The 12,825-nt window shown below is 37.9% G+C and overlaps 1 protein-coding gene across 2 annotated transcripts in view; it reads left to right on the top strand.

Moving 5' to 3' along the window:
* Positions 1 to 12,825, top strand: part of LY96 (lymphocyte antigen 96) — a 40,622-nt gene that overhangs the window by 8,503 nt on the left and 19,294 nt on the right. For both annotated transcript variants that reach the window (XM_055432068.2, XM_055432067.2), the window contains exon 2: positions 7,684 to 7,773. In XM_055432068.2, coding sequence (XP_055288043.2) covers positions 7,684 to 7,773 — 90 coding nt within the window. The remainder of the gene's footprint in view (positions 1 to 7,683; positions 7,774 to 12,825) is intronic.

Genomic DNA, 12,825 nt, shown 5'->3' with positions numbered 1-12,825 from the left:
GGTCATTGAGGTTACTTCCATGTCTTGGCTACTTAAATAGTTAAAGCCAACCATTTTTCACTGTCCACTGCTCACCACTTATGCCATCCTCATCTCTTTTCTCTGGCCTCTGCAATATCCTCTTGAACTGGCCTCTCTCTGCTTTAATTCCTTCCCCCATACAATCAGTTTTCACCATAGAGACCAGAGAGCTTTTTAAAATGTAAATAAGTTACATAAGACTATTTTGATTGCTTGAATCCCCCAGTAGCTTTTCACTACAGTTAGAGTGAAATCCCAACTTTATACCAAGGCCTCTAAGACCCCTTCAAGATGGCCCTGCCTACCTGTCTGATTCCTATGATTCCCACCCCCCCATTATTTTCCATTTACATTGACCTATATTATTATTACTATTATTATTTGTATTACCAACATAAGCATAAAACTTACACTTTTGAAGTGTATAATTCAATGATATTAAATACATTCATATTGCTTTGCAACTATCACCAATTTTCAGAATTTTTCATCATCCCAAACAGAGACTCTGTACCCATTAAAAAATAACTCCCCGTTTCTTCCTCCCCTCAGTTCCTGATAACCTCTACTCTACTTCCTGTCTCTGTGAATTTGCCTATTATATGTATCTCATGAAGCATTATTTGTGTATATATGCATGTGTGTTTATTTTTGTGGCTTGAACATATCAAGGTCATTGTCACCTCTGAGTCTGCATTCCTGATCACAACGTCCACAGAGTTGGTTGCTTCCTGTCACTCACTTAATGGATACTGTAGTTGAGGTATCTCTACCCACTGCCACTCCCCCAGCTTCTCTGTCCCTCCCACATACTCAGTCTTTCTCTCATGGCCCTGTTAGATTTCTTTACTGGAATGTGCATTTATCAATTGTTCATTGTTTCTGTAGTGCCTAGAGCAATATTTGGTGCTAAGAAGTGAATAAGCACACATTTATTATTTACAGTGTGCTGTGTGCCAGAGTCATGCAAAATGAATAGAGATGTGCTTCCTGCCCTCAAGGCTTGCACTATTTTTACGAAAAAGAATGATGTGTGAGCAAATAACTGTAGTAAACATTTTGAATGACCATTCAAGGATGATCAAGTACTGTGAGTGATAGTGTGTTTGTGGCTGTTGGGCTGGGAACGTGTGGAGGAGTCAAGGAAGGCTTAACAGACTTGTTGATATTTGAGTACATATTGAAGGCATATGAAAGAGTTTATAGACTGATGAGGACAAGGGCATTCCTATCAGAAGGAACTGCATATTTATGTAATGGAAATCCTGTTAAAGGAGTAAAATGAAATGCTGTGGTGGTTCAACTCCAACCAATGCTTTCTCTTGTGATCTCCAGTAGTACTTACTGCCGACACTCAGAGTGGCACTGATTTCATTTCATGTGCTAACTGCAGTTGCCCGGAATGTTAAGACGGATTCTAAGGCAGAGCTCAGGGGAAAAGTGCTACAATGGATTAGCAATGCTGACATTTGCATGGGAACCTGGAGGCTCTCATTCTATGCTGAACCTGGTCACTACTTTCTGTATTTATTAAACCAAATGTAGGATTTTACCATAAACATGGTGACTTTAAAATAATAAAACTGTTTTTCATTAGTTCCCAAACCTTTGCAAATAAATGAAAAATCACTTATTATATACTGTTATGTGATTTTTTGAGTCTTACATCTAATTTTTTTTTAATGTATGGCGGTCTTGTCTTTCTAGAAAAATCTTAGGCTTCCTGATGTAAAGATTAAGTTTATACTTCTATACTCCACCCTGCCTTGCTGTGGTGCTGGCTCAATACTGAGCACCCATAGAGGTATTCTGACCATTTGTCTGATTGGATTGACTTGATGGTTTCATCATAACCAGACCAACTTCAGACATTGGGAACCTTAACTGAAAGTGGTGAATTGCCCTTATGACAATTGGTCCTGGTGATTCACTGCTTTTAACTTGTTCCCAACTTTACTCCAGGGTCTTGATTGGCTTGCTCTGATGGTTTTCTACAAGCTTATCACTGAGAAAGAAGAGACATATTGCACTGTACTTGGCAATGCATATGAAAGTGCCCATGTTTCAATACCATGTCAACTTTTTCAATGGTAAGAAAGTGAATAAGTATACTAATTATGCAAACCTTCAAAAATCTAGGTGGAAAAGAAGACAATAAGGCACATAAGTCAATCAGTTAAGAGTTAACCACTATGAACAGTTTGTTATTTTGGTAAATATTCTTTTAGATATATAATAACATGTTAAAAACAGTAAAAATGGAATCATATTGGGTATATTGTTGGGTAACCAGCAGCTTTAAAACTTGATAGTATGCCACAAACATCTATATCATTAAATATCCTAAAAATTTATTTAAATGACTTTGAAAGTAAAAAGTGAAAGTGTTAGTCACTTAGTCTTGTCCCACTCTTTGTGACACCATAGACTGTAGCCCACCAGGCTCTTCTGTCCATGGAATTTTCCAGTCAAGAATACTGGAGGGGGTGGCCATTTCCTTCTCAGGGGATCTTCCCAGCCCAGGGATCGAACCCGGGTCTTCTGCATTGCAGGTGGATTTTTTACAGTCTGAGTCACCAGGGGTTTAAATGACTATATTAATTCAATAAATAGATGCACAATATTTATTCAGTTGGGTTTCTCTGGTAGCTCAACAGTAAAGAACCCGGCTGCCAAAGCAGGAGATGTGGGTTTGATCCCTGGATTGGCAAGATCCCCTGGAGAAGGAAATGGTAATCCACTTCAGTATTCTGGCCTGGGAAATCCCATGGACAGAAGAGCCTGGTGGGCTACAGTCCATGGAGTCACAAAAGAATTGGATATGACTTAGTGACTGAGAATTAGTATTTATTCACTCACCTCTGAGCATTTTTTAAAAACTTGAGATATAATTGATATATTTATAACAGTTTCACATATACAATGTGATTTGATATCTGTATATACTGTGACATGAGCACCATGATAAATCTAGTTAGCATCTGTCACTTCACATAGTTGGGCTTCCCAGGTGGTGCTAGTGGTAAAGAACCCACCTGCCAATTCAGTAACATAAGAGACACATGTTCAATCCCTGGGTCGGGAAGATCCCCTGGAGGAGGGCATGGCAACCCACTCCACTATTCTTGTCTGGAGAATCCCATGGACAGAGGAGCCTGATGGGCTACAGTCCATAGGATCTCAAAGAGTTGGATATGACCGAAGCGACTTAGCACACATAGATTACAAATCTTTTTTCTTATGCTGAAAACTTTTAAGATCTACCTTTTTTTTTTTTTTTAAATTCCCTGGCAGTCCAGTATTCAGGACTCAGCACTTTCATTGTGGTGACCCAGGTTCATCCCCTGGTTGGGGCGCCAAGAATCTGAAAGCCACAAGCATGTTCCTCCCACCCGCCCCCAAAAGATCAACTTTCTTAGTAACCTTTAAATATGCAAAATAGTATTATTAACTATAGTCATCATGCTGTACATTATATCCCCATTACTTACTTATTTTATAACTGAAGTTTGTACCTTTTGACCCTTTCCACTCATTTCTCCCACCTTCCACCCTCTGCTTCTGGCAACCACCAGTCTGTTTTCTGAGTTTGTTTTTGTGTGTTTTCTGTGTTTGTTTTTCAGATTCCACATAAAAGTGAAGTCATATAGTGTTTTTCTTTGTCTGACTAATTTCACTTAGCATAATGCCCTTGTTTCATCTATGTTGTTGCAAATTTAGGGTGTTTTTCTTTGATTGTAATTGTCCCAGGAATGATCATCTTTCATCAAATATTTGTCAACATCCATGATTTGGTGAAATGACTGTTAATATAGCTCATTCTGTGAGAATTTTATTGCAAGGAAACTCAATTCATTGAATGAGAGATGTTAACATTAATTTTTAAGGGTTGCATTTAGGGGCAAATTAAATAAAAATGGTTTAGTCTCTTTCTCCTCCTCGGTGCTTTTATAAGCTCTTCTTGAAATTTCTTATTTAGGAAGATTTGTTTATTAACTCACTCATCATTCATGTATTCAGTCACTTAACGTTTACTAGAACTCTACTTGATGTGTATTTTCTATTTTTAACCAATGGAACATACAAAAAGGTGAGGAGAGTAAAGAGAGGAAGAGCAATGTAGAAAAGAACAGGCTAAAAAGTATGAAAATGAAACAAGTAATTTTATGAAAATATGTTTTGAGGAGTTCACCCACTTCCACGCAATTTAAAGTAACTCACTACCTTCAAACTACACCTTAACAATATAAGGGCCAATATAAGGACACTAAAACACTAATCTATTTACATTATAGGGAGATTTTTTTTTGTATTTGTACAGAATTTTAAATTTTATTTTACTGTGGTAGGAACATTTTATATGGGATCTACCCTCTTAAATTTTTGAGTGTACATTATTGTTGACTGTGGGCATGAAGTTATACAGCAGATCTCTAGAGCTTAGTCACTTGCTTGACTGAAACTCTATGCCCAGTGATTAGTTACTCCCCATTTCCCCTTCCCCTCAGCCCCTGGCAACTACTAGTCACTCTGATTCTATGAATTTGACTGTTTTAGATACATGGAATTATGCAGTATTTGTAATTATGTGACTGGCTTATTTCCTTTAGCATAATGTCCTCGAGGTCCATTCATATTGTAGCATATTGCAAAATTTCCTTTTTTTAAAAAACATTAAATAGTATCCCATTGTATTTATATATCACATTTTCTTTATGCACACATCTGTTGGTGGACATTTAGGTTGTTCCCACACCTTGGATATTGTGAATAGTGCTACAGTGAATGTAGGAGTGCTAATGTCTCTTCAAGATCCTGATTTCAATTATTTTGGATAAGTACTCAGAAGTAGGTTTGCTGGATCACATGGTAATAATATTTTTAATATTTTTTGAGGTATCTCCATACTGTTTTTTATAGCAGTTGCATCATTTTGCATTCCTACAGGCAGTGTGCAAACATTCCAGTTTCTCCACATCCTTTTCAACTCTTGTCATCTTTCTTTTCTTTTATTGATAGTAGCCAATCTGACTACTATCAAAACAAGAAAAGAGGTGTGAGGTGACATCTCATTGTGGTTTCATGATTTGCATCTTCCTGATGCTTAGTGACAAGCATTTTTTCATATACCTGTTGGTCATTTGCATATTTTCTTTGAAGAAATGTACATTCAAGTCCTTAGCTCATTTTAAAATCAGATTGTTAGTTTCATTACAATTGAATTTTTGGAATTCCTTATGTATTTTGGAGATCCACACTTTTTCGGATATATGGTTTGCAAGTATTTTCCCCCCCTCCATAGGCTGCCTTTTCACTCTGTTGATTGTTTCCTTTTCTGTACAGAAGATTTTTGGTTTGATATTGTCCCACTTGTTTATTTATATTTTTGCAGCCTTTGTTTTGGTGTCATATCCATTAAATCATTGTAAAATCCAATGTCATGAAGTTTTCCCCTGTGTTTTCTTCTAGGGTTTTTATAGTTTTGAATCTTATGTTTAAGTCTTTAATGCCTTTTGAGCTGGCTCTTGTTTGTGGTATAAAATAAAGGTCCAGTTTCATTCTTTTGCATGTTTTCCCAGCACCATTTGTTGAAGACTTTCCTGTAAACATTGTGCATTTTTGACATCCTTGTCAAAGATTAGTTTGCAGAATACATGTGGATTTATTTCTGGGTTCTCTTTTCAGTTCCACTGGTCTATATGGCCATATTTTTGACACTACCATACTATTTTGATTACTGTAGCTTTGCAATATAGTTTGAAATCAGAAAATGTGATGCTTCCAGATTTGTTCCTCTTTCTCAAATTTATCATCCTTATGGTTCCATATGAATTTTAGAGTTGTTTTTTCTATTTCTGTAAAAAATGTCATTGAGATTTTGATAGAAATGTATTGATTCTGTAGATTGCTTTGCATAAAATGGACATTTTTAATAGCATTACTTCTTCTAAACAAGAAAGTGAAGTGAGAGTCGCCCAGTCATGTCTGACTCCTTGCCACCCCATGGACTGTAGCCTGTCAGCTCCCCTGCCATGAAATTCTTCAGGTCAGAATACTAGAGTGGGTAGCCATTCCCTTCTCCAGGGGATCTTCCTAACCCAGGGATTGAACCCAGGTCTCCTGCATTGCAGGCAGATTCTTTACCAGCTGAGTCACAAGGGAAGCCCAATGAACATAAGATTTTTTTTTTATTTGTTTGTGCCTTGTTTAATTTCTTTCATCAATGTTTTGTAGTTTTCAACATACAAGTCTTTTACCTTCTTAAGTAAGTTTAATCCTAGATATTTTATAATCTTGGTGATAGTGTAAATGGGATTGTTTTCCTAATTTCCTTTTTGTATAGTTCATTATTAGTGTATAGAAATGCAATGGTTTTTTTGTATTTTGATATTGTATCCTGTAACTTTTAAAATTAGTTCTGACAACTTTTAATGGAGCCTTTAGGGTTTTCTATATATAAAATTTGCCATCTGAAAACAGAAAATTTTACTTTTTCCTTTCCGTTGTGGATGCCTTTTATTTATTTTTCTTATGTAATTCATCTGGCTAGGATTTTCAGTACTGTTGAGAGTAAGTATCCCTGTCTTGCTCCTGATCTTAGAGGAAAAACTTTCAATTTTTCATTGTTGGATCTGATATTAGCTAAGAACTTTTCATATACGGCCTTCATTATGTTGAGGCCATTTCCTCTAATTATAGTTTGTTGGGAGTTTTTATCGTGAAAAGGTGTTGAATTTTGTTGTCTATTGAGATGGTCATGTGATTTTTATTCTTCAGTCTGTTAATGTGGCATATCGGTTAATTGGTTTTTGTATGTTGGACTAGCCTTTGCATCCCAGGTAAAAATGCCTCTGAGTCATGATGTGTGATCCTCTTAATGTGCTATTGAATTCAATTTGCTAGTATTTTGTGAGGATTTTTACATGTAAATTCATCAGGGATATTGGCTTATAATTTTCTTTTCTTGTGGTGTCTTTGTCTGGCTTTACAATGCTATCCTCATAAAATGAGTTTGGAAGTGTGCCCTCTCCTTCATTTTTGGGGGGACAGTTTGAGAAGAATTGGTGTTAATTCTGACTTAAATGTTTGGTAGAATTCTCCTGTGGAGCCATCTGGCCCTGGACTTTTCTTTGGGAAACTTGCAGTTACTGATTCAGTCTCCTTACTAGTTCTAAGACTGTTCAGACTTTGTTTAGTCCTCTGGGGATCTCCTTGGAAAATTTGGCGCTCTGAATGCATAAACCATCTCTTCCCTCCTGAGTGAAGTTGAGGGGTAGGGTATCTCTTCCTTGTTATGCTAAGCCAGGAGCAGTGTCTCTGGTGAGAGATGTCTTGAACCTCACTGCTGACTTGGTGAGTCTGGTTTTGCATTCTCCAGGATGCAGGAAACTGTTGGTTGGTTTCTGATTTCTCACAAAGGGAAATTGTCTATAAATTGTTGCTGTATTGGTGTGTTTGTAGGGGGAAGGAAGACTTTATCTGCCATCTGGCTGACTTCACTCTTCTGGGGAGGATGATATTTTTAACTACTCTCAATTTTGCTCATTATAAAATTTTAATGGAAAAGGTCATTTTGAGGGGGGTGTGCTGATATTCAGAATACTTATTATAAATGACTTAAAATTATTTTAATTGTATTGACATTTTCTTTATTCCATTTAGATAACTTGAAATTTCCTATTTCAATACATTCTGAGCCCTGTATAACATTGAAGGGAAGCCGTGGAATTCTGTATCTCTACTACATTCCAAGTAAGTCCAAAATTTTGTTCTTGGTAGATCAATTAAAAGGGTTCCAGAAATATCAGTGATAAATGATGGAGTTATATGTGTATTAGTTTTCTATTGCTATGTAATAAATTATCATAATGGTAATGGCTTAAAACAATACATATTCTTTATCTCACAGTCTTTAGGTGTCAGTAGTCTGGCCATGGCTTAGCTGTGTCAGCTTCAGAAGGTCTTCCCCAATGCTGCAGTCAAGATGTTGGCCAGGGTTTCTTCTGACAGCTCAACTAGGATAGAACCACTTCTAAGCTTAGGTAGTTGTTGACAGTGTTCAGTTTCTGTCTGGCTGTTGGCCAGCTTTCAGTTCCTTGTTCTCTGGGCCTTTGCAACATAGCTTCTTGTTTCCTTGAAATTAACAAGGGGGACAGTTAGCTAACAAGATAGAAGTCACAGTCTTATATAGCCTAATGATGAAAGTGCCACCCTATTAGCTTTGCTATTTTCTATTTTTTAGAATCAAGTCACTAGGCTTGCTCACACTCATGAAGGAGGGATTATATAATGGCATGGTAAAAATGGAAACAATTTGAAACTTCTAACCATCTACTACCTATATCCTTTGTCAGTTCAGTTCAGTTGCTCAGTTGTGTCCAACTCTTTGCGACCCCATGAATCACAGCACGCCAGGCCTCCCTGTCCATCATTAGCTATTCAACTGATAAGTAAAGTTGGATTTTCATGAGTCAAAGATTTGTATATGAGCAATCCAGGACTTCTTTTTTCCCTAAAGGTGAACTTTCTAAAAAAAAAAATATGGTGATGATGATATGCAAAGAAGCAATGCTTTTTGTTTTGTTTTGTGTTATTTCTTCTTTTTCTTCTCAATGATTTTATTTGCTATCATCTTAGTAAAAGTTAGTTGGATGATGCTGATTGCATTGGGCTAGATCTAAGGCTTCATGAAAATACACAAAACTTTCTTCTGGGACTTCCCTGGTGGTCCAGAGATACAATCTGCCTGCCAATGCAGGAGACATGGTTGTGATCTCTGGTTGGTCAGACAAGATCCCACAAGCCGCCATGCAACTAAGCCTGTGCACTACAACTACTGAATCTGTGCTCTGGAGCTTGTGAACCTGTATGCCCTTAGGGCCCATACTCTGCAACAAGAGAAGCCACTGCAATGAGAAGCCCCTGCTTGCCACAACTAGAGGAAGACCACGTGCAGCAGTGAAGACTCAGCATGGCCAAAAAAATCCCCCCAAACCAACTTTCATCCTTTCCTACCAGTCCATGGTGGCCTGTAAAGATCCCAGGAAACTTCAGTTGTAATCGTCATCATTGTCATTATTGTTTCTTCATCATCACCATTATCATTTACATCCTAGCTTATATTTGGAGTTTATACTTTAAAAAAGTGCTTTTATATAAATAAGCTTAAGAAACATTTATTCCTGAGTTTAGTTCTCCAGCTTATAGGAAAAAGGGTAGTTGAGAATCCAGAAATGATAAACAATAAACTTATGTTTTAATTTTCCTGAATCTAATCGTTTAACCTGTATCCTGACACTTTGTTTCTGCATTAATTTATTCATTTAAAAATACTTAGTAATTGTGTAGTTTATCTCAAATATTATGATATGTACTGTGAATTCATTGATAAATAAGACATTTTCTTGACCTTCAAGAATCTCTCAATGCAATAGGAGAGATAGAGCTGATAAGTGAAATTATAGCAGTAAGGCTTAGTGGTAGCACAGAGGAAAGAATAATGAACTGTTTGCTCTACTTTCTTAGCCAAAGGTGAAAGAAATAATCTAAACTTCTTTTTTCACTGAAGTGTAGTTGATTTATAATATTATAGTAATTTCAGGTGTACAACATAGTGTTTCAGTACTTTTATAGATTATAATTCATTTAAAAGTTATTACAAAGTAATAGCTATATTTCCCTGTGCTGTATGGTATATCCTTGTTGCTTATTTTACACATAGTAGCATGTATCCCTTAATCCCCTAATATAATCTAAATTTTTGCCCAACGAAAGCTCTACAATTTCTTCCTCTTTTTCTCAGGTTTTGTTTTCTGGTCTGTGTGGTGTGCTTTACCCCACACACTACAAATACCTTTGTGGTATTTGTGTGTGTTTGCAGAAGTGATTATTTACATAATGAATGACCTCATTTTCAAGTAAGCCCATTGCCTTTACACACAGGAAGCAGACCTTCCTGATCCAAGTAATAATAATACAACATAGTTTTACTTAGGGTTCTCTGAAACGCAGATACCAAGAAAGAATTAGACATACAAGGGATTTTTTGCAGGGTGTGGGGGTGGCGGAGGGAAATTCTTATGAACAGTAAAGGGAAGAGGAAGCCAGAGCAGGCAAGGAGAAGATTCAGATTGAGGTATTGGATTGGCCTAATAGTTTTGAAATGAGAGAGAAGAAAGGAGAATTTGGTAGGATGATAATCAGATTAAAATGAATCCCTGAGACACCCTCAGCAAGGTAAGTGGGGAGCCTTCTGCGTGTCACACGTGTCCCATGACAGGCAGGAGTAGACTGGTTCTAGTGTCATTGTTACAGGAGCAGACTTAGAGAGTCTGGTCTCTGAAAGTGCAATAGCTGGAGGCTCTCTGCCTACTGCTCTCCTCACAGATTCTTTGGAAGGGAGTTTTGAGCAGTACACCTCCAAGGCCACCACAAATACCTTAATCATTTAGTAGATATGACATTTATGTAACATTATATTAATTCAGTAATTATTGTTTGGTCATATTTTTTATAATGCTTTCCTTTTATGACCCGGGTTTCCCTGGAATATACTAGAACATCTGTGTGAAATTGTGGGCCATATTAATAGAAATCAACCATATTTTTGTGGCCCTATCTCTACTTAAATTCAGTAAGAGCTATAACCCTAATCTTGAACCAAAAATAGGTTAGGAATGGAAATCATTTATTTTAAGACTTCATAGCCTTGCTAATAAAATTGTGTATCACTATTAACTAATTGACAAATACAGCTGGATCATACACCTTCCTCAAAGTTATTTCTAGAAGTTCGCAAAGTTGTCATCAGTTCAGTTCAGTTCAGTTGCTCAATTGTGTCCGACTCTTTGCGACCCCATGAATCACAGCACGCCAGGCCTCCCCTGTCCATCACCAACTCCCGGAGTTCACTCAAACTCACCTCCATCGAGTCAGTGATGCCATCCAGTCATCTCATTCTCTGTCGTCCCCTTCTCCTCCTGCCCCCAATCCCTCTCAGCATCAGAGTCTTTTCCAGTGAGTCAGCTCTTCTCATGAGGTGGCCAAAGTATTGGAAGTTGTCATCGGTGAGCTCAAAAACAGTCCTCTTCACCAAAGCCCCAAGAGCCACCATGTCCCAGTCTCTCACTCCAATCCGTTCCGTTCCGTCGCTCAGTCGTGTCCGACTCTATGAGACCCCGTGGACTGTAGCCTACCAGGCTTCTCCGTCCATGGGATTCTCCAGGCAAGAATACTGGAGTGGGTTACCGTTTCCTTCTCCAGGGGATCTTCCCGACCCAGGGATCGAACCCGGGTCTCCCGCATTGGAGGCAGACGCTTTAACCTCTGAGCCACCAGGGAAGCCCCCTCACTCCAATATCCATGTTGATATCCCTGAGCTGCTGAGTCACTCAAGTGATACGTCACTTCGACCATTGTTCACAGTGACCACAGTGAACTCTAATATGACCACAATGAACTCTAATGTGACCACAGTGATGTCTAAGGGCAAGAAGCTTCTCAAGATGTAAAGTATCGAGATGTCAAAGCAACACGTTCTTTCTTGGAATCACTGAAGCCTAGAGTCAGTGTGTTCCACACAGAAATGGAAGAAATTTCTTTGTTCTGCATCATTGGATGCCATGCTACCATATGCCTTTATCTCAAGACATCCCCCATGAAAACAGGTCTTCAACTTCCATACACATTCCTGCTTCGAGAGAGGTTCAGGTCCAAGTCCATGGAGTGGACCATGAGGGCCACTATTTGAAACAGACTGTATGATGTTCTCCCTCTCTACATTTAACCCTGAAAGTACAGTAATGGAGACAAACAAGGAAGTTTGCTCAGAGTAATGAGGACCTGCATTAAGACAGTGGTAATGGGGATGAAAGCAGAATTTACCAGGGTTAAGAGTTCTAGTGTTGATTTGGTAATGAAGATGAGGAAATCAATTTGAGATCTATTGCAGGTGGTAATAAGTGACATTTGAGTAGAGATATTGAATGAACACAGAGGACAGGTGCTCAAAAGAAAAGTTGAGACCAAACACGATGATTTAGAAGTTATTACCCTTTGTGGTATTTAAAGCTGGGGAGAGTGTGCAGTGTGAAATTAAGAAGCACTGAAGTTAGAACCCTAAGAAAGATGAGTCAGCGAGCTAGACTGGGGAGAGGAGTCAGAATGGTTCAAGGACGACAAGAAGAGAGTGGCAGCACCAACAGCAAAGGAAGGACAGTGTTTTGAGAAAGGAGGGGACAGTTCTGTTAAGCACAGTCAGGTTCAAGGTGAAGGTAGAAAACGTTTTCTTTTACTATGGCTGCAATGAGTCATGGTGACCTTACTAGGAAAATATTTTCCACAAAGTAGTAGTTACAATACTTGTTTTCATTATAAAAGAGATTGTACATCTTATCCAGTTGGGCCAGCTGAATAACTTGGAGGAGATGAGACAAATGCATTTCTTCCTGGAGTTTTCCATGTTCACTGGTAATAAGGAGATCATAAGGAATAATAAAAAGTTGATCTATTTAAGTTGTAATCAATGGGTTCAATTTTATCCTCCAAGAAATCTTTCATCAAAACTACTAAAACGTGGGCATGAGTTGATCATGATTATTATTACTTCCTCTTCCTTCCCTTTCTTTTGAATCTCCTAGTGGAACTGTGACAACAATTGGAAATTTTGTATTGTCAGTTTGATAGTTTTCTCAAAAATATAGATTCTTCTATTTTTTGGCATAGCACAGATAATTCTCACTGTGGAACATTCTATTTGATTACAATCAACCAGTAGGCCTCTCAGAACTACAGTTTTCTCATCTA

Source organism: Moschus berezovskii, chromosome 16 (genome assembly GCF_049115385.1).
Source record: "Moschus berezovskii isolate FMDL1 chromosome 16, NW_MosBer_1.0, whole genome shotgun sequence".
Lineage (NCBI taxonomy): Eukaryota > Metazoa > Chordata > Mammalia > Artiodactyla > Moschidae > Moschus > Moschus berezovskii.
This window is presented reverse-complemented; position numbering and strand designations above follow the sequence as displayed.